At 38.1% G+C, this 27,305-nt stretch overlaps 4 protein-coding genes across 5 annotated transcripts; 1 reads left to right on the forward strand and 3 right to left on the reverse strand.

The window, feature by feature from the left end:
* Window positions 1-1,818: 1,818 nt before the first annotated feature.
* LOC113764147 (pentatricopeptide repeat-containing protein At5g04810, chloroplastic) lies at window positions 1,819-9,494 on the reverse strand. Of its 2 annotated transcripts, none has more exons than XM_027308214.1 (10): window positions 8,537-9,494; window positions 8,139-8,266; window positions 7,632-7,772; window positions 6,795-6,881; window positions 5,476-5,629; window positions 4,696-4,755; window positions 3,465-3,893; window positions 2,937-3,232; window positions 2,586-2,715; window positions 1,819-2,352 (listed from the first exon to the last, which is right to left on the reverse strand). In XM_027308214.1, the coding sequence occupies exons 1-10, from the start codon at window positions 9,455-9,457 to the stop codon at window positions 1,846-1,848; spliced, it is 2,853 nt and encodes a 950-aa protein (XP_027164015.1). In that variant the 5' UTR covers window positions 9,458-9,494; the 3' UTR covers window positions 1,819-1,845. The 2 variants fall into 2 exon arrangements, with proteins under 2 accessions (XP_027164015.1, XP_027164016.1); XM_027308215.1 differs by having other exon boundaries at window positions 8,139-8,258; window positions 8,537-8,622.
* Window positions 9,495-11,388: 1,894 nt separating this feature from the next.
* Window positions 11,389-13,293, forward strand: LOC113761090 (40S ribosomal protein S17). Its single transcript, XM_027303926.1, has 2 exons — window positions 11,389-11,550; window positions 12,558-13,293. Exon 2 carries the CDS (start codon window positions 12,583-12,585, stop codon window positions 13,009-13,011), a length of 429 nt encoding a protein of 142 aa, XP_027159727.1. The 5' UTR covers window positions 11,389-11,550; window positions 12,558-12,582; the 3' UTR covers window positions 13,012-13,293.
* A 356-nt stretch (window positions 13,294-13,649) lies between these two features.
* Window positions 13,650-15,762, reverse strand: LOC113763060 (pentatricopeptide repeat-containing protein At5g04780, mitochondrial). Its single transcript, XM_027306748.1, has one exon. It carries the CDS (start codon window positions 15,744-15,746, stop codon window positions 13,878-13,880), a length of 1,869 nt encoding a protein of 622 aa, XP_027162549.1. The 5' UTR covers window positions 15,747-15,762; the 3' UTR covers window positions 13,650-13,877.
* Window positions 15,763-20,780: 5,018 nt separating this feature from the next.
* LOC113755851 (cationic amino acid transporter 6, chloroplastic) lies at window positions 20,781-24,618 on the reverse strand. The gene is made up of 5 exons (XM_027299721.1): window positions 24,198-24,618; window positions 23,876-24,092; window positions 23,433-23,781; window positions 22,992-23,226; window positions 20,781-21,617 (listed from the first exon to the last, which is right to left on the reverse strand). The coding sequence occupies exons 1-5, from the start codon at window positions 24,616-24,618 to the stop codon at window positions 21,049-21,051; spliced, it is 1,791 nt and encodes a 596-aa protein (XP_027155522.1). The 3' UTR covers window positions 20,781-21,048.
* Between the last annotated feature and the right edge of the window lie 2,687 nt (window positions 24,619-27,305).

Consider the following 27,305-nt stretch of genomic DNA (forward strand, 5'->3'; position numbering starts at 1 on the left):
CCGGCCCGGACCCGGCCCGGACCCGGCCCGTTGACAGCCCTAGCCTTGAGGTTTCTGCAATTATTACTAACTTATATTTTAAGTAACTAAAATTTATTAACCTTTTTGGCTTGTGGGTTTTATGCAAGAAGCTTCATTTGTCGTTGTCTCGATGCCTAAGGATATTTATGCAAGGCAAAATTGCAAAGCATGCACTGTTCTGTCTCACCCTACAATCGCAGCATCGCTGAAGTGATTTGTCAAAGGCATCGAGGGAAGAGGCACATGCATCAATTATTACGAGCTCTAAGCTTAATTATTATTCTATTTGAAGTTCAAATTGCAAGAGATTACTATGAAACACAACCACCAGTCATCATGTCCCCTTCGTACGTCTAATCATAAGTTTCTTTAATAGTACACTGTTTGGCAAAACAAAAACAAAAAAAAAATAGCATCCAAGGGCTACTTGAAAGTTGAGACAAACATTTTCCAAGCCCCTACCTACAATTTTTTTTTTATATCCAATGGATTACAGAGAAAGGCACATGGAGGTAAGAGACCAAATCAGCCAAACAATAATAATAGGAATCTGGGATTCTCCTATGGCCGTTAAATGAGGACAAAAGAAACTAAATGGATTAAGCTTATTTAAATGTCATAACAATGGGATTCTCCCTCCCATGGTCGTTGTTAAGAAGTTGCCATCATTCATAGTTCTCATAACACAATGCTGTCCAGATGCCACTTTTACTTTATGAAAGCAACAGAAATGTTTAACTAATCTTACCGTGAAAAAATCTTGTTTGGATCTCCTGTTTTTGAAGTGTTTTTCAAAAACTAGTTTTTCAAATACAATAAAAGTTACAACAAAGTACTCTAAAAGATAATCTAAAAATTAGTTTAAATTTTTTTAAAATTTTACCAAATATCTCATAATAAAGTGCCAATAAAAAATATTTCAAAATATTTTCTAAAAATATTTCAAAATATACTCTAAAACTCTGCTACAGCAAAGTTTTTCAAAAACATCCCCAAAAACAGCTAATCCAAACGGATATGATGCATCTTTACCATTTTTGAACCAGGACACAAACCATCATCGTTACCGTTTTTGAACCAGGACATAAGCCATCTCTCTTCCGTACCTTTACTAAAGAATAGCTGAATATGCTACTAAAGGGCTTTCCATGGCCTTTTTTTTTTTTTTTTGAATAAGTGGAAGGATTCGAACATATCTAATACTTTACCATTCAATCCAATCCGACCCTCCCCTTTAATTTTCTTCTTTTTTTCCCATGGGATTTTGATACTCATTTCATAGCTTTTGGTCAATTTTTTATTTAGTCTCTAAAAGATACTTACTGTAAAGTTTAGCCCAGTGATGAGAAACCTCAAAACTTTTTCGTGTTTCTCTTCATATTTCTGGAATTGTACTTCTCATTCTTTATACACAAGCTTGCGTGAAATTAACAAGACTATAAAACCCATAAATGAGTTTTCTGCAAATAAATAAATAAAAAAAGTAGCCAGAAACAACCGAGTTACAAAATGGATAGTACACTTCCATATCCAAGTGCCACAGAAAATTACCAAGAAAGGATCAATTATAGAAACGAAAAAGGGGACAAGGGTGTAGTACAACTTGGCTGCAAAAGGAACTACTCGACCTTCTGTGTTCTCCACCGTCTTTCTTGTTCATCTGACTCCAAAAAATTGCTTGGTGTCATTATGAGCTAACTGCTCAATCAAAGAGGTCGCATCCAGGACACAAGCACAGTTCAAATGCTACTAAAACAGACACCCCCCAGCGCCACACACACAGAGAGAGAGAGAGGAAAAAGAAGAATAGATTCATATTTCTGATCATTCTTCAAAGTCACTAAGTTCAGCATCACTACCTACATCACCCTGAAAATCATCATAAGCACAATTATCTAATTCATCATCATTGTCATCAGTATCAGAAATGGCATTTAGAGTTTTGTGAGAATTCCAATCAGGGGGGAATGTCTTCTGAAGGGCTTCAGTGATCCCGCCACCACTCCTTTCAATCTTGCGTAAACACTTCGACCAATGAACTGCAGTCCCCATGTCAACAGTCAGCCCAGATTCCACCATCTCCCCACAGATACGCTGAATACCTGCATAAATATACTCTTCAGCAACCGTGGCCCTTGAAAGCAACGAGGTCATTAAACAATGGTACACAGCTTTGTCTGGTTTTAGCCCACTCTGCTTCATATCTTCAAAACATTGCAAAGCCTTTTCTGGAAGAGCTGCACGCGCCCACCCATGTATGAGTGTGGTATACGTTTTCACATTAGGCTTCACTCCATGTGCTTCCATCTCTTCAATGGTCTTCATTGCCCTCTGCAAATTGAACAAATTTTTACCATAGTTAATGATCAGTGTTACGAACAAAAAATATGTACTTTCACCGCAAAATATATGAGCCCTAAGCTTCAGGGACAACTAAAAATAAACGACAACTTAAAAGTGTGTAACTGTAAAGACTTGCTGGAAATGCTTGATAACATAATACATGTGCATTCCATAATCTAAAATCAGCCTAAGGCAAAGTGCCGGATGGATCCCAAGCATACCATCATATCTCCAGCTTTACAACAAGCATTTATAAAAGATGTATAAGTATGGATGTCAGGCAGAACTCCTTCTCTCCTCATCTGTTGCATCAGGTCAGCAGCCTCCCAAACATCACCTCTTCGAGCCCAACTGCAAAGAGCAACCAAGAAATGAACAGACAAAAACTATAAAATTCACAAAAATAGCAGAATAACCACATAATAATCAACCCCAACAAACACCCCCCCTCCCCCCAAATAAAGGACCCGGGGAAATAAAGAGCGCCGAGGACAAAGGGATGAAATGTTCAATATTGAATCTATCATTTACATGCACCTCCAACTCACAAATATTACTGATAGACACCATACCCATCAATCAATATGTTGTAGACAAAAGTGTTCCGCAGGATTCCTCGATTACTCATTTCTTTTGTCACTGCTAAAGCACTCTGCATTCTCCCTGATTTACAGCATGCCTTGAGCAGTGCCTCGTATGTATACACATCAAGCTCCAAACCCTCATTTTTTAACTTGGAAAAGTACTCGAAAGCTTTGCCAATATCACCCACTGATGCATAACCATGCATTATGGTAGTATAAGTATGCTCATTTGGACTAATGCCTGCTAACAACATCTCATCTAAAGTTTCCACAGCTTTGTCCATCTGCAACAAGCACAGGAAGGAAAAAATGACCTTAGAGGCACCAATAACTGAATTAGAATCTGGGTGCATGAGTGGAAAATGTTCTGCAGTATGCATAAGAACACTTTGGCAAGCAAGACAGGAAGCAAAAATCAACCAATGCATCTATGCACATGGTTCTGCAATACACAATAGAACACTTTTAGAAGCCAGACAGGACGAATAAATCAATCAAAGCTTCTGCACTATATACCTGACGCTTTTCGACAAGTCCAACAATTAAAGCATTAAAAGTGTGCACTGTTGGAATGCAACCACTCATCCTCATCATGTCAAAAACATCAAGAGCTCTTCGCAATTCTCCAGCTCTGGCAAATGCATGTATAATGGGCATAAACGTCCGTGATGTAGGTCTATGTCTTTCTCTTTTCATTTCCTCGACAGTACGAATGGCACGATCCATGTTACCCATGCCACAGAATGCCCCAATAATGTTATTGTAAAGAACAATGTCTGGTTTTAAACCATCTTTTATTACATCTTCAAATATTGCAAAGGCATTCGCCCAATCTTCCAACTTCCCAAATCCATTGATTAACATTGAATATGTCTTCATGTTATGTTTAATCCCTGCCCTTTTCATCATGTCACTGACCTCTAAAGCCTTTGAAACTTTACTAATCTGCACTAGAAAATGTGCAATAGGTAAGCATTAAGGCACTGAAGTTGAAATACACGTCAGAACTCAGAAAAAAAAAAAGAACAAAAATTGCTGCCAGTGATGATTAACTTCTAATAAGTAACAAAAAAATATACAAGTTTGCAAACGCTATAATTTCGGACAAACTCGTAATAATTCTGGAGACACAAACATTCAAGTCAAAACTTGAGAGAGCCTGCAGAGTTGTATAAATTTTCACCGAACAAACTAAGTAGTGAACAAGACAATACGAATTGATAAACTTGTATTAATTCATAATAAAGCAGATATTTGGTCAAAATTTTGAGAGAATAAATATTTACGATGATTGACTTACAAATAAGTTAATCTAGTATGCTATTTCAACATAGGAAACATCCATTCTTCGAAAAAGATTGAAATATTGAAGTATAGGCATCATGAAGGTGTAAGAAGGCCAAGTATAGAGCAAGCCAACCCACCCTTCCATTAAGCATTATATTTGCATCTCAGGAACAAACCCACAACTCCTTATGTTTGACCATCATTGATTTATATTCGCTATGTACATGCTTAAGTGCAACCTAGTGTTCTGCCTCATCGCTTGTTCAGATCGAGAACTGCATGCTCACATTGACAAAATCAAGCACAAGTTTTTTCCTTTCTTCCTTTAGCAAGCCTCAAGTACAGCACTTTCAAAAGATGAAGAGATCTAGAAACTAATGAAATATTATGGGGAAAAACCATGTTATACATCCAAGACAAACTAGATGTCAAAGACAAATGAAAGATATATTCAGTTTACCTTAATATACAGGTTCATAAGACATCCATAGCTGATTACTGAAGGTGTAAAGCCACATTCCTAAACAACAATCCAATATCAGTATAATAATTTTGCAGATGATCATCACAACATGATAGCTAGCAAGCTTATCAATTTCAAGCAACTCCACTACTTAAAGGAATAATTTCCAGAGTTTGGACATTTTCATTCACATCCTTAACTGGAAAGAGATTATCCTCTCAAATTTTTTCTAACAATTGAAGGCAGCCCCCAAATACACAGACACTGTCCGCCAACCCATACTCATATATTTGACAATAATGAACCTGTAGGCCATATCTTATTGGTAATATAAAAAATATAACTTCTTAACTAATGAAGCACGATATAATTTCTGGACTACCCAAGTCCCAAGATGAAAATAGAGACGTACAATCCCAGGGAAAAAAGATAGCTCCTTGAGCTGTATAACATAGATTAATTTTGATTTTTTTTTCTTTCCTCCTTTGAGAGGATTAAGCTCTTCCATCTAGTTATTCACAGAACAAATTAACCATAAGATACTTCAGTCATAATAGGATGCATGTGGTGTCATCCCTACTTGCAGAGTAAGGCTAGCAAGAAAATTTTCAACTGAAAGATCAAGTTATAACATATTTAAAGTGGTAAAACTAAATGAAGTACCAAGCAACAGTACATTCTACCAAAAAAAGGGAAGAAAAACTTGAACACTCTACTATCCACCGACCCACAGGAGCTAGTTTGCTGTTAACAATAAAGAATTTTAAGCTACTGCACCTTTAATCTCTCAAAGACAACCAAACATTTATCCTCATTCCCTGCCATGGTATAACCATCCATCATCGTATGGTATATGCCAATTGGAGCATCAATACCGTCTTCTTCCATCTCTCTGACCAATGCTTCAGCACGATCCATGTCACCACTTTGACTGTAGTTTGCAGTAAAATTAAGAGAAATTAACTGATCAGAGGATATTGCCCCCTCATTTTGAAACTAGTTGAAAAGGAAAAAAAGGTGATAAAGATCAAACATTATTGACAAATACAAGGAAATGAAAAAAAAAAACACTTAGAAATGTATTAATCATGAAATTATTTGTATCACATAGATTACTCCAAGGTCAAGGAACCTTTAATTAACAAGTAACAAATAACTACTTTAATGGCATACCTTATAGAGAACACAAAAATGATATCAGCCATTACTTAATTAATCTGCTCTAGACTCCCCCAGTATGCATTAACATAGGTGTTACCTTCCTCAAAAATACAAAAAGATGGTCATTGGTGTATAATTTACCATCAACAGCAGTCATAGCTATTTCCTTCTCATAGGATCACATATCTTATTAATGCTGTCTCACAATGTCCTGTATGATGATCTGTCTTCCTAATTTAATGCAAGATTAACATTTATACACTAAATAATAAAAATGATTAAAGTTTCTTCTTGGTTTCTACTAATTATCCAGCCAAAACAGAAACTGGTTCAAGTAAATTTCTAACTCTTTAATGAAAAAAAATTTCAGTATTCTTTATTTTTCCCGCTTATTCATCTGCAGAAAAATTGACATTCAGAAGTTCTTTTTATTGTTGAAGATGTTAAAATATGTGAGATGTCACTGCTTCATTGAATATTAAGCCTGAAGAAAACATTATTTTGTTCCAACTAATATAAAAAGAAAAAATCATTTTTTGTAGCTTGAGATACTTCATGAACCAATTTAGCAACTATTGGTTCTCATTGCATTTGAGGAAGTCTGTTTGAAACTATTTCAAACAGAATAAGGTATCTGTGGCTGACAGACTTTTTACTACATTCAAGCAAGAGAACTCACCAAGAGGGGGATGCCCAAGCCTAGATAGATGTCTTGTGCACAAACTTAGTTTGTAATAACATATGTAAGAATCATTACCATTTTATCGTGATTCTCGTCATCCCCAACAAAAGCTATCACAACAATGCAATGGAATCTAGCAATATCCTACTCTTGACAAAGAATAGCATTATAGTCTCTGCAACATTTCAGATGTGGATGCAGCATAAAGAATGTCGGCCAGGGAAAAAATTACAGAAAGGGAAAAACTACGCACCAATTAGCATAAATTATGTTCCCATAGATGATTGCATTCAAGGTTGCATGTCTTTCTTTAGCCTCCTTAAACCAAAACTCTGCAGCACTTCCAGGAACAGCAGATGGAGATATTAGGTAAGAAAACTGAAAAAGATAAGTCCATGCAAAAAACGTCAACTATTAACCATTCTGATGCACATGAGTAATGACATAGTCAAAGCACAGCTTCAGAGCTAACAAGAATTTAGTCCATGAGAAAAAGCTACTAAAGCCCATACACCTCAGTTAAAATTATGTGGAAAATGTCTTAAAACGCTCATCAGATTCCACGTGCTAATACAATATCTAACTGATAATCAATTAGAGTAGCACTTTAAGGCAAACTCTTACACTAGACCACGGGTAATATGATAAAAATAATTCTCAACCGTTGATTCCCTAAGCATGTTGCTTGATATAAGTTTGCAACAGTATCAGGCAAGCAGGAAAATTCATAAACCAAAGATTTAATGCAAAACTGATTACAATCTACATGATAGATTATTAAGGTTTAGTTTCACATGGTTTAATCCTTCTTTCCTGTTTCCTAGCATCAAATTGATGGGAAGCCACAATGTAGCCCGCAAGGGGCTCAAGTTAAAATAGATCAACTATATACTGAAACCAGGATAACATTTCAACCCAGAAACAATGATAAAAGACAGAAAAATAAGCGAACAAAATGACAAATCTGTAGATAAATGGCTAAACAGTGAGAAATTTAAAGACTCCATGAAGTGATAACGAGAAAGATAATTATTCTACAAGCTTAGTAAGTGGAATTACTTCAACAACAAGCCACGAATCTTCCACTTACTCAACATTTCCAACTTTTGCAAAGCCGCCCACAAGAATACTGTATGTCACCAAGGTCATTTCAACTCCCTCATCATTCATTTTTCTCACACAAGATAGTGCTTCTTCCATGTCTCTACCTACTGCATAAGCGTGAATAAGGCTGCATAAAACAAGTCAATCAGCAAGTGATGCAATTAATAGATGAAACAAATGCCAGATAGCATTATCTAAATCGTGATAGTTCTACACTCCCGGCAGGGTTGTCCGAAGGCATCCAATTGTTTAAACAGTGTGTAATATTAATCAGAACTGATATTAATGGTGCTCAATGGCAAAAGAAGTATGCTTAGTTTAAACAAAAAGAATCAAAATTTAAAAAAAAAAATGCACATAATCTAAACAACTTCCAAATGATACGCGCCCAGGTAACTTGGCCAAACTACTCTAACAAGGTAAAATGTACAACTATACTTTTCCCAACAGATGTCAAAGCAAAATAATGCGATGACCAGGTAGAGGTATATACCTGGTATAGACGTGTGAAGTTGGCTCTATTCCCCTGGCTCGCATTCTCTCAAAAGTTTCACGTGCACGATGCATATCCCCTCGTCTTGCATAATACTTCACCATCAGTCCAAACTCTTTCCTGGAAGGCTACAAAAGCTTTAAATAAGCAGAATTCAGAGTAAACGAGTGCAAATACTAGCCCAAGCTTTCATTAGGGGGACCAAAAAAAAAAAAAAAACTTAGGAATTAGCAACATGAAATCGGAGCATGATTTCTTACATTTACCAGTCTTTGAAAAAGCATTTCTACTAAGTATCTGCTCAGAACTCAAAATTCGATTACTAATCCTATTTTAAAGGACCGGAACACCAGTGCAAGTAAATGCAACAAACCAAGGTGTCTAAATATCCTCCCTACCTTCTTAATCTTCTCAAAAGCTGTCACGACAGCTTGCCAATTCTCTGGTTGAGTCTCAATAACGTTCCTGAACTCCCTCCTCGACCCTTCCCTCTCTTCATGCCACTTCGTCCGATGCAGCTGTCCCTCCTCTTTCCCCTCTACCCACCTCCTCCTCTCCTCTGTTTTCTCCTTCAATCTCCTCCCATCGTCCAACTTCACAGTCAACACCCTCCCATGAAACTCCACCCCATCGAATTCCACAGCCTTCATGGCCGCCTTCTCGGCCGTTGGCCCATCATAAATCACAAACCCAAAACCCATGTTCCTCTCGGTTTCATCAAAACCCTTTATCAAAATCACATTTTTTATGGGCCCGAATTGCCTAAAAAACTCAGCCAACTCATTTTTCTTAATCCACAGTGGAAGATTCCCCACAAAAATCTTCCCTTTTTCAACAAACTCCCTTCTTGATTGGCCTTTGTCATTTTCCTCACTGGGATTGTCAAAATCCTCCAAAACTTCAGATTTTTGTGGCCGAATTTCTTCGGGAATCGAAGGCGGGGGCGGCGAGGAGAGTTTACTGGAAAGCCTAAGCTTACTACTGAGAGTATGTAAAGGCGGAGATTGGGCTGTGGAGGTGGGGGCAATGGGAACAGGGGGGTTTGTGGAAACGATGAGGTTCTTGAGCGGGTTTTGGGAGAACTTTTTGGAGTTGTGGGAAGTGGCTGGGGTTTTGAGGGGTTTATTGGAGGTAGGGCGGCGGAGACTGGTGGAAGAAGGGGTGTTGTCAGGGGGCTCTGGGGAGGTTTTAAGGGAAACAATAGACGGGGAGGAGGAGGAGGAGGGGTGGTGGTGTTTAACGACAGCGAGGATGGAGGCGGAGAAGGGTGGTGGAGTGTTAGCGTAGTGTGCTGTAGAGGACAAAGAGAACATATCCATTACTGCTATCCTCCGCTCAAATTCAGAGCGCTCACCTCTCTTTACTATAAATTTACGAGAAAGGAGCCGCTGGAGTAGGAGTTTGGTGTTCTGCTATTGCTTTTACATTAGTATTTGCTGTACAATTATATATGTTCTATTATCGTATTGAAAGTAAAAATAGCAGTGTCCATGAATAAAATATTTAATCTATAATCAGTATAATATTATGATATATTTGTACACTAAAATTTTGAACATATATAATAAGTGGATGAATTCGCACAACACATAATAATTGTATTGAATTCTTGTCCTAAACTTACTTTGACTTTGGCATGTATGACTCTCTTTTTTTCTTTTTTTTTTTTTTTGCCTTTTTTTTCAATTCAGACAAATTGATAATAATTCAAGAAATTACTTCCATAATCCCTTTGTACTACATGCAAATTCCTGTTTTGAGTTTTAAGAGCTTTATGAGTTGAAGGCCAAATTGTTGATAATCTACTTGCGATTTAAGCCTCCTATACGCCTGTAGCCATGACCCCGGTGTGGCAGTTTACCTTCTATCCGGGCTGCGTCTTGGACCTAAAAACACCAAAAATGACATATCTGTTTTCACCTTATAAGCAAACCAAAATCGGCACAGTCTGTAGCATTATCCAAAAGTGCATTGAGAACAATAATGCTAATCTTCTGCCTTGTATGATTACTTTTACAAGGTAAAAAAGTTTTAATCTTTAGCAGGTAGCATATATTGGCAAGGGGACTAAATTTTGGTGTTCAGGAACGTTATGACCAACAAAAAGATCAAAAAAACATTCAAAAAGAAAAAACATTCCGCTGCCGGGAATCGAACCCGGAAGGATCACTTTTACCAGGTTTGTTTTAAGTGCTACAGCGGATCGTACTTTTGCGTTGTGTAGGGCTTCATTATTAAATAAATACAATTCATTTAATGTATATGCTATTTTCGTTTATGCTCCATATAACCTTCGCTTTTTTTCCCTGGATAATAATAATAATATATTGGGATGAAAATGGTTTCTTGCACCTGTGAAATGTGTCTCTTCTTTTTGGATAGAAACCAAATAGTAAATCAACACTCGAACCGGAACCCATTTACTCAAACAAAAAGAAGAGTCGGATATGAAATATAGAATTCCGACTCGTATGTGACCCGGACCCAAATAATATATTAATAATTATAAAATATAAATATTTATAAATACGTTCTTTTACCAAATTAACAATTTAGTAATGATTTTATAGGTTGATCTGTGGTTAGTTTTGGATTGACTATTGCAAGTTATTTGTAATTTAACTTTGTAATTTGATTTGTTTAAGTTTGGAGATTTCACTTGTAATTAGTTTTGAATTTAATTTTGGAATGTTTAAATTTGGAACTTTTCTTGCCAGGTAAACCCGAATTCGACCCAGGATTCGTCGGACTCAGTTCCGGAATTCTAAGATCAAGACTCATCGAGTATACGAGTCGGATTCAGGTCTATTACATAAAAATGGGTTCGAGTCCGAAATTTCACTGCTTAGTTAAAGTTTCATATGATAGTCCACAAAACATTACATATAAATTGAAAGGAAAAAAAAGTAGAAGAAGAAAGGAACTTCACATGAGAAGAAGGAAGAGAGTAAATTTTACACATTAAAAAAAGTTACACATTAAAATAAGAGTAAATTTTATATACACTATTTCGATTAATTGATGACACATAAATAAATTCAAATTTTGTACCGATGTCATATATCTAAGGATGTTAGAACATCCTTAAAGTTTAATCCTTAAAGAGTAAAAGTAAAACAAAGAAAGAATCACAAAAGGCCCAAATCGAATATGGACCTTGTATGTTGTCATGACCCAAGGCTGAAGAGGCCTGACGAAGCCGCATGCATTAACTTGTCCGAATGGTACTGGAGCCGTAGAATATCAGTCGCCTTTCAAATTACATGCCCCGGGGGGAAGTCCTATAACTGGTTGCTGCGCTAAAACCCTAGTCCTCGAAAACCATCGGCTGCTGGCGGGAAATTATTTTGGTCATCATCCTCGGCGGCCGTCTCTGGCATTTTCTTTAACCGTCTGGCATTCCAAGTATCAAGTAAGTGGTCCTCAATGTCTTTTTCTTCTGAGATTTATTTGCCAAATCTCATAGTTGATTGCTTGTTTCAATTTTAGCATGAAATTAATCTTTGATTTATATATTTCTTTTACGGTAGATCCATGCTCTGGAAGTAGTTTCTTCTGTTGCCCATAGGAGCAAAAAAATTGTGTAGCTCATATTTAGCAAAAAACTTGCCTAATTCCCACTCGATACATGTTTATCTGTTGAGGTGCTCTATGTCGGATTGTACTGAGGTGTAATTGATGAATCTGATTTTGACAGACGTAGTATGATTAACTTATCCCACGTTTTTTCCTTTGGTGGAATATTGTGCATTTCTCCGGCCGAAGATATGCTCTTATTGTTCAATTGCCAACTGCAAAGAATATTCATCTTAATCATACTTTAGGAGTGCTGGTTTGTAGACTGACCTTCATGTGGAGCTGTTATGAAATTTCTGGACCTTGTATGGATGGGTTAACCTTTTCGTATCAATGGTATCAGAGCCAGACAAATAACCCCATGTCCCAAGTTCGAGTCTCGCGGGACTCTGCCTCGAAGGAGGGGGAGCCCCGAATTACCAGGCCAACGGGGACGTCGGCCTCTAAGGAGGGGTGCTTGTTATGAAATTTCTGGGCCTTGTATGGATGGGTTAACCTTTTCGTATCAGGAGCATGGAGTCTTTTGCTTCATTAGAGCTCCATTGCCATATTAGTCTTGTAAGTTGGTGGCAAACTGAGTAAGAATGTTTCCTACTTTGTGGATGCCTGGTAACGGAAAGTGGGGTATAAAGCCCAATTTAAAGCTGGTTGTATTGTTTTTTATGTAGATGAAGTATGTTGTAGTCAACGATGAATGTACGGTAGCTTGTTTTGGTGCAGATAATACGTTTATGATTTTGGAAATGTTAGCTGCATCCTTCTGGTATTATCTGTGGGATGATGTGTCTGAGGGCTTGTTTTGTGTTGAATGGGTTTATATTGAGAAGCCTGTCTTTTTATCAGGTACTACTGAGTAGCTGCAATTAAGATGGGTCGTGTGCGCACCAAGACAGTGAAGAAGTCCTCTAGGCAGGTGATTGAGCGGTACTACTCCAAAATGACACTGGATTTCCACACAAACAAGAAGTTGTTGCAGGAGGTAGCTATAATTCCTTCAAAGCGTCTCAGGAACAAGATTGCTGGGTTCTCCACCCATCTCATGAAGAGGATTCAGAAGGGTCCTGTTCGAGGTATCTCACTCAAGCTGCAGGAAGAAGAGCGTGAGAGACGCATGGACTTTGTGCCTGATGAATCTGCTATTAAGATTGATGTTATTGAAGTTGACAAGGAGACCATTGAAATGCTCACTGAACTTGGTATGGCTGACCTTCCTGGGGTTGTCAAGCAGGCAGCTGAGCCCCAGGCACTACCTTCTGCTCCTGCATATGGGCGAGGTGGTTTTGCCAGGAGATACTGAAGTGCTTTAATATATTTTTGGGCTCTCACACTCAATAGCTTTAGAAACTGCTGACCACCTTTGGTTGTTAGGACTCATCATTTTCTTTTTTAGCATAAATGGTTAAGCCTAGGTGGAGCTTATGCCATGTTAAATGAGAGCTTGACACCATATATTTGAGCTTCTAGTTTCTGGTTTATTTGCATCTTTTTTATCCGGCTGCTCTCTTTCATGGATATCATCTGAATTACCCAAGATTTTTGACTTGTATACTGTTTAGTACTAGTAATTTCTTTATCTTTAGCAGCTTCTTCAACTTCTCTATATTAGATTGAATACATTTCAATATTTTGAATAATCTAACTTTAGGACAGGAATTCTACTCTTTCCTCCTCTCCAGCAGTTGTTGGAGTACCTATCAACCTGGTGCATCGTTATGAGCCCCATCAATTGCCAATATTGATGTGTGCTTTGCTTCTCATGTCGTCCTTTTTTTTTTTTGCATTTTTTGAGTTAAGGATGCATACTTCATGTTGTTTTTTTTTTTCGGTTAAGGATGCATCTTCATGCTGTCTGGCGACTGCATCTTTTTCAATCTTTTTAATACACCAGTGAGAAAGTTCTGGGAAGCAACAATTTTGCACCTATTTTCAGATTTCTGTAAAAGCTCTTTGAATACAATCAGAAAAACAAAATTCCGACCATGGATGCTTAAAAACTGATCTTTTTTACAATATCTCCTTGAGGTAGACAGGCTATTGATTACCTGAAATTGTTGTTGTGATTACAACAATAAGGTTCTTCTAAAATGTGGGGTCATAAGCTCACTGTTTTGGAGCCAGGTGTATTTCCAAATACAGGAGTCTTGTGTAGCCAATGCAACCCGGTTACCAGAATTCACCACAAGAACAGAATCCATTTCTGAAATGGTGAAAACGATTATTATCCCTGACAATGATTATCCTTCCCGTGATACTTGATGCCATCTTCATAAAAGAATGGCAATCACCACATATTCTAAGGTTCTTCATAATTCTTATCGGTACACCAGGAGGTAAGCACATTAACCCTAATGTGAAAGCTAGTTTCTCACTGTGGTGCTTCAGCAATTCCTGCTTTCTGCTCTCTTCCACATCATGCAGATCATGTTCATTTTCACCTCTATAGCCCTGCTTGTTCATTTCTTCTAGAAAATCATCCAACCTCCTATAAATTTCAGCGATTCTTGGATGGTTTCTCTCTCCAACCATAAATGTATGAACTTTGTCCTTGATTTCGATCCAACTCTTGCCCCTTACTTTCTTTGCATCACTTTCCTTGAGAAGTGTCCTTGCACGTGCAACATCCTCCCACTTTCTCCTCGACGCATAAACATTTGAAAGCAAGACATGATTTCCTGCATTATTTGGTTCAATCTCAAACAAATATTTAGCTGCCACTTCAGCTAGCTCAACATTTCCATAAACTTTGCAGGATGCCAAAAGTGACCCCCACATGGAGGGGGTAGCCTCAAATGGCATTTTGTCTATTAAATCCTTAGCTTCATGAACAAGACCACTCCGACCAAGAATATCGACCATGCACGAATAATGGAAGATATTGTTAGAGAGATTATGCTCTTTGGTAATCATGTCAAAGTATCTCCGCCCCCTTTCAACTAAGCCCATATGGCAACAGGAAGACAGCACAGAAACGTATGTAACCTCATTGGGCTGCAAGCCACTCAGCTGCATTTTCTCAAACAATACCATAGCCTCTAGAGATCTACCATGCCTAGCGAATCCTGAAACCATAGAATTCCACAATACGATATTCTTCTCTTCTGTAGTTGAGAACACAGCATGAGCATCTTCAATCATCCCACATTTCGCATACAAGTCAATAAGAGCGGAGGCCACATAAACGTTTGCACAAAAGGGGCTCTTACACACTACTGCATGAACTTGATTCCCTTCTATCAAAGAGGTCAATGCTGCACAAGCAGACAGTGCCGAAGACACAGTAAACTGGTTATACTCCACGCCAGCTCTTTGTGATCTTCGCAACAATAACAAAGCCTCCTCATAAAGCTCATTTTTGACATAACCTACAACCATTGAAGTCCAAGTAACATCACTCCTCTGTTGCATGGATTCAAATATCCAATTCGCGTCCTTTATAAAATTACATTTAGCATAGACATCAAGCAGAGCAGTAGAGACGTACAGGTTTAACTCAAGTGATACTTTCAGAGCAAAAGCATGCAGTTGTTTGCATTCAATCAGGGCCAACTGTGCAGCACAAGCGCAAAGAACACCTGAGACCGTAAACTCACTAAACGAATACGGCCCATCTCTATGCATCTCCTTGAAAAGGATGAGAGCCTCTTCCGCATTACCGTTCTGGGTGTAGCCCCCAATCAAGGTGTTCCAGGAAACAAGGCTTCTGTGGGGCATTTCATCGAACACTTTCCGAGCATGACCCAAGTCGCAACATTTTGTATACATATTGATGAGCATATTAGAAGTCAAATTGTCTGCTAGAAAACCCAGCCTGATGATTTGGGCATGGCAAGATTTGCCTCCCCAGATTGTTCTTTCCCTTGCGCATTTTTGTACAAGGTATTGCAATGTCGGGATTGGTATATTATTGTGATCCCAAACACGGACTTGTTCTTGGGTTAGCTCGTCAATAGTAAGATTTGCGGCAAGGGACAAGTTCCGGTGACGAAATTTGAGATAAAGCTTCTCTAACTTTTGGATCCTAAAGGCTTTCATTTCGAGTCATCGTCTACGATTGGTTTGAAACCTCTGCCACGTTTAAGGGTCAAAATCAGCCAAGCGCCAAATTATTTGGCGCCAAGATGAGTTTAGTTTCTCTACCGGGTGAGCAATTGGGCTTCTTCAAACTTCTACAAGCCCACGCAGTTGGGCCATTGCAATTATTTGTTGGGCAGATGATGGAAATATGATGAGTTCAACAGGAAACCCAAAAATTCTGCCCCCTAATATATATATATATATATATATATTGATCTGGTACCATTTCAATTTAAGTTTTTAGCTTTGTATTTGCTATTTTTGTGATGGGATGAAAAAAATTCATCCTATCATTTGCGTGGCTTTAATGAATGTGAAAAGACATATATAGAGGTGGATAAACTAATTTCATTCGTAGTTTCTCAATTTAGCATATGGAGAAGGAATCAAATAATTATTTAAGTAAGTGTTCTTTTCTTCTTCTTTTCCAGTTTCATTCTCAGTGAAGAGAGAGAGATGAAAGTTTTCATTAGTCAGTTTGAATGGCATTGGAAAGCAGCAAAATGAAATAAAACTTCAATAATTTTGCAAGATTTGCGTAAACGTCAATTTATACAGTAGTGTAATTATTGTGCTTGCAACTTGCAAGACTAGAAAATTGCAGAGTGACTCTGATTCATTATTATTAACATCTTTTCTCATTTGCCTTTTGTTATGGAATATGGATTCATCCCAAGTTAGTTATTGGCGTGGACTATTTGGAAACAAATAATAATAAGGATGCAATAAGCCATTTGGGTGAGATTTCATAAAATATTAGAAAAGGCTTAGGTGGATTGCATTGTTTGCTTTATGCAACTTAAAGATTCTTGGACGCATAGAACTATGACCAAAATTAGGTAGATTTTGCCACTTATTCGAATCCTTTTATAGAATATGCTAGACAGCTTGCCACGTTTCAGTACACCCAATAAATATTCGTTAACACACTTAAATTTCACCTAAACTTATTATGTATATACACACGTTAACAATTATTATCTTCTCTTACATTTATATACATTTTTCCTATTTAACTTTATATTTTTAAAAACTTAACGCGTGAAATACATATTAATGAACACTAGCTAAAGAGACCCTTTTTGAACAATAATCTTGCAACGCATTCACTCTCTAACTCTCCGAGCGTGTTTGGATTGAAGATTATTTCACTTTATTTACACACACTGATTTGCTTGCATCATCAACACATTTTCCAATCACCTTTTTATCTCACATACTTCATATAAAAAAAAATGTTACAGTAAAAATATCTCAAATAATTTACCATTCAAATACACTCTTAATCACTTAAAGATTAATTAGTGATATATTGCATCCATTATTTATATAGTCAACTCCATAAATTTGCAATTTTCAAATTTAGTGATATCTTGTATTCATTGAGAAATGCAATCTTTCTTGTGATAAAGCAATATATGCTCAGCTGTATCATCAATTAGGTCTACGACTGGCACCCTCTACCACCAAACCAACCAATGGCTTGCTATTAGAGCTGTTGTGTGGCTTTTTAAGGGAAAGTTGTTCTCAAATGATAACACCCATATCTTTGACTACGAGACAGGGAAAGATAGGGACAAAACCCACAACATGATAACAACAATAACCCACTCACCAAATTTACACAAAATCATGAATCATGAATTCATGATCATTCTTCAGCGAACCTTTTCGGGATAGACTTTTCATAGTCCATAGAAAGTGTAGATATTGCAGAGTTGTTGTGGACAAAAATCAAGCGTTCCCTTTCCTTCCTTTTTTGGTCGGATTAATGGCAAATGTCATTAGACCACTTAGAGGGGTTGTGCTTGGAGGGGACAACTGGTTTCTGCATCGCCCCAATGGCCTAAATACAGAAAGCAAAAGAAAAAAAAAAGTGAAAAGCAGCTAAGTTCAATCCAAGACTTAATTTGGTAGGCCAATCTGTGCACCACCACATAATTTTGGAGATTGACCTATTTAACACGAAACTAAATAACTTTCCTATGCAGATATTGAAGAATTTTACAATTTCTGCTGCACTGGACTTCAAAACCAGCCATTTTAGATTGTTGAGAAGTCGTTGAGTTTGCTTCGTAGTAGACTCAACAGGAAAGGATTTAAGGAATTGTATCAAGAATTTGTCCCAAAGAGGGATGCAGTGGGCTCTAACCTTCCACCACCACTTAAAAACATCTTGGTGTCAGAAAAGAACAAAATTTTTGGATAAGACATTGAGAACAAAATCTCATGCACTAATTCGATATGAACATTTGCAATCTTGGAGTCCATATGCAGTTGTTTTGACTTGGGCTTGGAATCTAATTTTTTATGCTTCACCACTTGGAGGGTTTTAGACCCTGCATTTTCGAGATGCCTTGGAACATTATGCAGTTTTTCTATTACTCCCGACTGATTCAGCCAACATTCGTTTTCGGATAAGCTTCGGCTAGATTTTTCCTGTTGCTTGCGGACAAAGAAAGAATGCAAGAAAGAAGATGAGTACAAAAAAAAATAAAAAATCATCGGTAATACACTTTTTTGTTGCTAATACAGACAGGGACTGCTAACGAAGTATAAAATCGACCCATGGAAAATGATTGACTTCATACATATATATATACCTCATGGTAATTAACCTGTTGGAGGGACAAAAAAAAAGACAATGAAAAAGAAGAAAACAGACGAATAGTATCATACAGGATAACAGAGAGAGAGATATATAGAAGGGGCTCCACAAAATGGACAAAAACGATACAATTTCAGGGGAAGAGAAGGCAGGGAAGGATAGGATGGCCCATGTATTTCAGTTCATATCCTACGTCTTGTCACAAAGGAATCACTGATGGCTTTAAGCTAGGAAAGAAGATGAGCCAGTGGTCTATCTCCTTCGTGCTTGGTGATTCCATCCATCCATCCTTCACTTTTTAGTTCCTTTCGGTAAAATCATGATTATCTTCCTTAAATTTCACTTTAACTACAGTGATGTCCATTACAACCTACAAAACGACATTTACATATTGATTATTCACGTGAAGTGCCCTTTCACAATATTTGTCTGCACTCTTGAATTTTACAGTAGTGACTCGTCTTTACAGCTTTCACCAACAATTTTGGATGGAAACCAAGCTAGTTTGGAGATTTTTTTTATTCTAATTCAGATTCAGAATAAAGGGGCTCGTTTTGTCTAAAATACCTTCTGCGCTGTCTTAAAGGCGAAAATGGATGGGTCGTAACTCATCGATGACTTTGCATTTGTATTGGCTTGAAACAATGGGCCTGATTGGAACCTGAGTTTTTTGGGAATTTGTCTAAAACTTTACTGTAGTGCACTGTAGAAATTTTTGAAAAAATTTTGTAAAAGTTTTTGTAAGGTGAAAAGTTTTGTAGAAGTTTTTGTAGGGTGAAAACCTTTTTTTTTTCCTTTTCTTTTTTTTCTTTCTCTTTCTTTTTCTTTTTCTTTCTTTCCTTTTTCTTTTCTTTCCTCTCTTCTTCTTCTCTTCCTTTCCCCCTCCCCCTTCCCCGTTACCTCCGTCACCCCCAGCAGCAACTCCACCAATGCCACCTCCCGCCACCCTCTCCTCCCTTTCCCCTTCTCCTTCCCTCTGCCCGCCCCCCCCCCGCCTTTCCCTCTGCCCCGTCACCCCCTTCCTCTCTCTCTGCCCGCAACCCCCTTCCCTCGCCCCTGCAAAAGCTCCCCTGCCACCCCTCCCTCTCCCTCTCCCTCTGCCGCCACCTGAGTTTTGCACATGAGTTTTGCAGCAACAGAAATGATTTTTTTTTTCCAATGTTCCATCTCCCTCTCCTCTCCTTATCTTGCCAACAGAATAAGTAGCAACAGCCGAGTGTAATTTTTTTTTTTTTTTGCAATTTTCCTTCTCCCCAAGCTGCGGGAGGGGAAGGTGGCGGGGAAAGGCAGAGGGAAAGAGAGGGAGGCCAACATATCGGTCAAAGGGGGAGGGGAGGAAAAAAAAAAAGAAAAGAGGAAGGCCGGCAAAAGTTGGCCGGAATAGTTACCCGCGCCGGAAGCGGTGGTGGAGGTGGTGGCCGGTTGGGTGGGGGAGGAAAAAGAAGAAAAGTTGAAGGGAAAGTTTTTTGTGTATTATTTTGAAGTGTGTAAGAAAAAAATTTTAAGAAATTTTTTAAGGTTCCTGTAGCAAAAGTTATCAAAAAACTAGTAACTAAAAAATTTGGCCAAAAACTTCACTTCCAAACAAGCCCAATTAGTAGTGTTAAAAGATATAAGTAGAGTTGTTAAATGGAACGAACAGCTCCAAAACTCGATTGAGCTCGACTCAATTAGGTTCGAGCTCGACTCGTTAATTGTGGTAAACAAATCGAATTCGAATTCGAGATATACTCGTTTAATTAACAAGCTGAATAAGATCGACTCGTTTGTTATTCGAGTAATTTGATTAGACTCGATAAGGAATGATATATATGTCATTTCGCAATTTAAAAGTATAAAATTTAAAAATTATAAATTTTTATTGGAGTCAATTTGCATGAGTTCGAGTTTGCTCGTTTGTAATAAACGAGTCGAGCTCGAACTCGAGTTCGAACCACATGTCCTATTTGACAAGTTGAGTCCGAACACATTTCAAAGTTCAAAGCTCGGTCGCCTAATCGAGCGAACTCGAGCTTGGCTCGAATTAAATCGAGTCGAGTTCAGCAGCCAAATACTCGGCTCGATTCAACCCGACTCGCTTAACAGCACTAGATATAAGTTCCTAATTATTAGTACTATCAATGAACGTTGATGACATGTTTATCCCGATAAGCTTTAGGCGTTTCATGGTCATTCCTATAGCTTGCATAGGAATGGAGTCTTTACCACCAGATACTGCTCCGATTCGGTGTTTTTTCTGCTAAATGGTCAATGCTCGGTAGTAGCTTCTTTCGGGTCGAAATACTCTTTGATTGTGAATTTGCACCCTTTCGAACTTCTCAAGACTAGAGCATATTTGACAAAGAAGTAAAGCACAATAACGTCAAGAAGACGAACAAAAAATCTCTTGTTAAGATTTTCTGGTTTCATTCTCTGTCGAGATAATGCATGTCAGAATTATAAGGTGATGGATCAGACGACAACATGTACAGGGGACCTCAAACCTTGATCCACTACTAAGGCTCCAGCTGTACAGCTTGCTGCTAGCTGCTGCTGCTAATTTTTTGCAGCCTATTCCAACCTATCTACTTCTTCTTCGTCCCTACTCTAATCCTTGATCCAAAATTAAAAGTTGTCGAGTCACTGAAAGGGAAAAAACAAGAACAAGAAATATTATACTTCAAGTTTGTGGTCCTCCGTTTCAATAGATTCCTTCGCATTTTCACCGCTGTTATGACCGAGCTTCCCATCTTCCTCAGCGTCAAAGCTAGCATGGACGCTATATAGAAGGTAAACAAGAACTGCGAGAGCGGAAAAGAATCCGAATCTCACGTAGGACGGTCTATCAAGAGAACCCAACAAGAATATGTTAAGGAAGATGGATATGGAAGGTATCCAGGGCATCAAAGGGACCCCCCAGAACTCGGGCTTTCTGGCTTCTGGAACCGTGTGATGGAATGATTGGAGGACGCCAACAGCAATAGCAGTGCAGGCACCGAGTATGAAGGCTTTCGGCTTTCCCGGGGGTGCGAATTGCCACATGACGGTGAATATGATGGACGTGAGTGAGAAGCAAAACAGGAAGGAAAGGGTTGGCCATGGATTAGTTGTTCCGACAGAGACATAGCGCCGGTAGATTACAGCGTTTGCAACCATATAGAAGACAAAGAGCGTGCCGATGGACACAAGGTTCAGTAGTATATTCAAGTCCGTGAAAAGGGCAATAGCCGCTGTAAAGATCCCTGAAAGATTCATTCAAATCCTAAATGCATCAGCACAGCAGAAAAAAAAAAATTTTCACTGAAAAAGCAACCAGCCATCCATCAAGTTCAGTGGGAGGTTAACAAGAGGTTAAAGCAGTGAGTGAATATACAATAATATGTATCACGACAAATAATGCAGAGTTTAAAACATCACTTATTCTTTGAGAAAGTGAGGAACTTTTCTAGTGGCTATCTTGACAGAATGAATTGATCTCTTCTGCAATGCTGGTGTCAAGCGTCAATTGCTGTCAACTAAAACCACCATGCATCAACATGGAACTGACCTTTTCCAAAGGTAGTATTATGGAATAACACATCCAGATATCGCAATTGTCAAAATTCTCTAGTCATCCATATTCCATTCCTATCGCAATCCCAAGGACCTCCTAATATGATCCATCCATATTCGCCTAAAACTTATCAACAAGTCATAACCCAAAAAGCTATAGAAAGATCATAACCGTAACTAAATAGTGAGTGCTATTGCCGGTAAATATATGCTTTTTAAAGAAAGAAATGATCTTCAAGGAATATTACATTACTATGATTTATTTTACCAGAGACAATCAGCAGCTTTCTGTACTCTTAAAAAAGGTTCTCCATTTTCTGTTTGTTGATAGTAATAAAAGAAAGTGCTGGCAAAATAATAAATTTTTATCTTTCGAAGATAATCAATCATGAAAGCAACAGTAAAATGAATTTGCAGTCAATTTTTGCAAATACAGTTGTACAAACCAAGCAGGCAGGATTTTCAACCTGGCAAAAACAGACAAAAGTTGCCATCAAAGAAACTACTGAATGAACCAAACTTTCAGAAAGCGAAGGCTGGGCCAGATGAAATCTAGCAGAGTATCATATCTTCCAGAGAAAACGAGAGAGAGCATCCACATGGATGGAGCTGAAGGCAAGGCAGGCAACAACACTTTAAAAAGTGCAAAAAGACAGCTGACTAAGTCAAAGCAAAACCTCATCATTCATTATTGCTAAGATTTGACACCAAAAAAAAAAAAATATTTATTTCGTCAAGAAAATTCATCAATTCGTGATTCCCTCATAAAAACTCTATAATTAAAAAAAGAAAAAAAAAACTTCACACATGGATTGGTGCTGCGAATTAATTGATCCCGGGATAAACCCACGAGCATTCCCTAATTTCCCCTAAAAACTGGCAACTGAAATTTCCCTAACCGAAAAGGTTGTCGGTGGAGCCCAATTAAATAACGGCATAACTTGACAAACACAACAGGCAAATAAATCCAAATGGTCTCAGCAGATCACTGAAGCATGGAGACCAAATTAAGAAACCATTTTAACTATATATACATATAAAATACTAAGTACACTACCACGTACCAAGAAAAGCTGAGGCGTTGACAGGCGTAGAAGTCCTAGGATGGACCTTAGCGAACCATGCAGGGACAACTCTGGACCGTCCGATCACACACATGTACCGAGCTTGACCCAACATAGCCACCAACAGCGACGTCAATATCCCGAAGCTGGCCCCCACCCCTATCACATTCGATACCCATTTCCAACCGTCTGATCCTCCCCTAAATGCCCCTGAAAACGGCGCCTCGGGATCAATCTGCACAGTTGTTCTATTCCTTCAATTCATTCATTTCCCAAAAAAAAAAAAAAAAAAAACCTACGAGAATTTGTATACAAATGTCGTCCTTGTAAAAATTGTACGTCCTCCATGATTTTTGTTTTCTTTTTTTTTTCAGAAAAAAAGTCATAGCATTGTACTGCTAGAATTTCGGTACGATTGTAGTAATTATCTTATTTTGATACCATGTCATAAGGGAGAAGCAGGGACATTGAGGCAGCCATCAAGCAGTAAAGAACCGTCACGAGGATCACGGATCCCGAGACCCCAACAGGGATATCCCTAACCGGATTTCTGACCTCTTCAGCCATTGTTGAAACTGCATCATACCCGATATAGCTTAGGTAGACCATGGCAGCCCCGTTGAAAACCCCTGATGCTCCAAATGGGAAAAACCCACCAGGATGTTTTGGGTTCCCTGGCTCGCTAAAATTCTTCCATTCCCCCCTCCAAAACCCCATCAATATCACAAACAGTATAAACATTATATGCAGCACCGTCAGCACCATATTCAGCAATGAGCTCTCCCTCGTACTGCCCGGCGCCAACCAAAAAGAAATCTGTAATTAGCCAGAATAAACAAATTATATTTGAAAAGAAATTCATTAACGTAATTGCGGCGGAGTACCTGTAACAGATGACTAAGGTGAGAATCAAGACGAGGGCCACCGCTAAAATGTCAATCTCATTAAAACCTTTGGGAAGAAAATGGACTGTTATTCTCAGCTTCGTCGATACACCAATAGCTGTAACAAAGTATGTTGTGAAACTCCTAGCCACGGCCGCATTTGATAATACGTAATCTATAATCAAATTAGCCCCCGTCAAAAACGCCAAAAATTCACCTGCAAAAAATGTTGTACGTGTTAAACTTCTCAGTATTATACTCGGGTAGGGAAAAAAAAAAATTTTTTTTTGTGGCTTATAATTAGTTGTAGTTGGGGGCGGACCAAAAGTGACGCGGATGTAACTAAAGGCCCCGCCGGCGACGGGCATGTCAACGGCGAACTCAGTGTAGCAGAAAGCTGAAAGGAGGGCGCAGAGGCCGGCAATGGCGTAGGAGAGGACAACAGAAGGGCCGGCGTAACGTCGGCTGGCGGTGCCGGTGGTGACAAAGACTCCGGCACCGACCATACCGCCGACCCCAAAGCCGACAAGGTCATACCATCTAAGGGTCCTCTTCATGTCCGTGCCAGACATGGCTCGGACGCGGCTGGTTTCTTGGAAAGATGTCGAAACGGAACAGGCTCGGCGGGCCAGCCGGTGGGGCGTGTCGGAGAGTGCATGAAAATAAGTTTTGAAGCTGGAGAAAGAGGAGGAGGTGGTGGTGGCGGTTGTGGAGGAGGAGTCATGGTTCTCCATTTGGACCATCGCCCGCTACTAATAATAATAAGTCTGCTCTCCCCTGTTTTTATTGTCTCTCTTAGTGTGTGAGTGTGTGTTTTTTTGAAACGCGATTGTTTTGATTTATAGAAGGGAAAATTCCTTTATCAGGCTGGCCTTCTTTTTTCTTTTTCCTTTTTTTTTCTCTCTCTTTGACTTCCATTTTCTGCTGATCGAGAGCAGTTTGGCATTTTGCATTCTGCTGATCGGGAAGTAAAAAAAAAGTGTTTTTTTTTTAATATATATATATATAAGTAAGATGGTTTTTTATGACCATAATTGTGAGATTAATATATTAAACTGCAATTAACTCCACATTCAGTACTGAGTAAATGACAAATTTAGCATGAATAAGATGTTTCAACTAATATTCACTGAAACTCTATGGAAAAGTTCCTTGAATGTATACCTTGCAGCATGTGTGCCGGGAATCTTGAAATTAATAATGGTTCAGTTATCTTTTATTTTCAAGTCTTCGTGGTGTGTATAGATGGCAATGTCATACCATTATTAGGTGGTAGAATCAGGAAAAATCAGGAAAAAAAAGGTGGAAAAAAAAGTAAAGTAGTTCATAAATAGGGTGGGATGGGGTTATGGGCTAATGTTAACATGCACGGTCTAATGTGTAAGTTCCTTGAAGAAGACGAAGGTGCGTGAGATGCATATACAATAGACTCATGAGGACATTAAGAAAAGGACTAGACTGACGCTGGATTGTAAATAAAATGGCAACTCAATTCACCAAAAAAAAAAAGAAAATCACCAAAATAGATGTGAATTTTGTTTGCCACTTATCTATTCTGTGCGCAAGTAGGATTAATGGAAATTATATTATGGAGCAATAGACTTGCTTACTTGGGTGGAAAGTGAAATAAGCTTCATCCAGCCCGCAGCCCTCTTTTTTTTTTCCCATCATCAAAGTTCTATTTGTTTTGTTGTGCATCAAGTCTTTCGTCTTATTTTGTCAAGAAATAAAAAAAAAAGGCACATGAGTAGTGATGATGTACAAATGGATCCTAACAATATAATACTTCAGATTTTTTTTTTTTTTTTTCAACTTCAAGAAACCTGACTATATAATACTTCAGATTAAGTGTGCCACATTTGCAGACAAAGATTGAGTGTACCACAAGAATGGTCACTCATATATCTAATCATTTTTGTGATTAATAATAATAAGTCATCTTCAGCTAACCTAGATGCTAATTCAACAGTCACTCATTTTCTAGTACATTCAACCAAAAAAAAAATAAAAATTAGAGATTATATCACTTCACCGAAAGTATATAGAAATCTGTAGCGATTTGATATATCACTCATTTTCCGTCATTTTTCATGGAAAAATTACTGTAGCGATTTGATATATGTGAGGGAAAAAAGGTGATAGGGAAATGTGATCACGGAAAACGACAATATTTTCCGACGGAAACAAGCAATCCAAACAAGGCCAGGTTGTGTTTGGATTGTATTTTTCTAGATTTTTTGTAGAAAAATTACTGTAACGATTTGATATAAGTGGGGTAAAAAGGTAATTGAGAAATGTGTTCACGAAAAACATTTAAAAAATTGTTGTCCAAACAAGGCCTAAGTTTTTTGGGTTGAGTTAAGGAGATTATTGCTCTCTAACAAAATGGATAGGCCGTATGCAAACAACGATGGAGCAATTTACCTCAATTTGGTAGAAGTGCATAAGCTATGAGTTGCATTATTAGTAGTTCTTGACTTCTTGCAAGTCATAAATTTTTCCATTAAGTGTTTTGAGTCTTGGAATGATCTAAATTCATGCATTTGCTTGCGCATATGAGCGTGAAAACGAGATGGGGCTTGCTTGATCAGTCTATATCGTCACAAAAAAAAGCCATGAAAACTCTTATTATTGTGTCCTGATCAAAACATGCAATTACAGTGGTTCTTCTTTATTGTGCACAATGAACTTGTGTGTCATTTTCTTCTGGTCAACTCTCGCCACTGTCCAATGTCCATCTCTTTTGGTAAAATCTTGGGACAAAATTAGGTTTGTTTGAATATAATAGATTTGTTTAGAGTTTTCGTATAAAAATGTCCCGTGGTGTTAGGAGGTATGTTAGATCAAAAAAATAATTAAGAAATATGTCAGAAAAGCATTCGAAAAAATTTCTAGGGTAATGATGATATTTGTTAGCACATCATTAATAATATGCAGTAGTATAGGACTTATTTAAAAAAAAAAGTGAGATATTTTATATTTATAATTTCTCTCGTCTTATCATTTATTCCGACCTTGCCACTATTACGGGACAATCGGAATAGAGTTGTACGTTGGATCTTCATCATTACAACGTCACTAACCCCTAGCTACGATTCATTACAAGGGGGAAAAAAAAAGAGAGAAAAGAAGAAGAAATCTTTGAACCCTTATAACTCTGAACAGAATTCTCAACAATTTCTCGACATGATATTCATAAGAGCACTATCTTCTCAGCTGGAATGCAATTGCTGACCAGAAGGTAATCATTCTTTCAGCAGTGCTAAATAAATGAACAATTAATTCATATAGATTTCTGGTGACAGAGCAGCCAAGCCAAGCAATTGACAAGGCAGAAATGGCAGAAATTGCCAGCATATGCCATACCCACCTTGCCATCTTTAAATAATCTCACAGTAGTGGGCTTGTAATTAGTGTTTGGAGGAGGTTT

The sequence above is a fragment of the Coffea eugenioides genome, chromosome 2 (assembly GCF_003713205.1).
Source record: "Coffea eugenioides isolate CCC68of chromosome 2, Ceug_1.0, whole genome shotgun sequence".
Classification (NCBI taxonomy): Eukaryota; Viridiplantae; Streptophyta; class Magnoliopsida; order Gentianales; family Rubiaceae; genus Coffea; species Coffea eugenioides.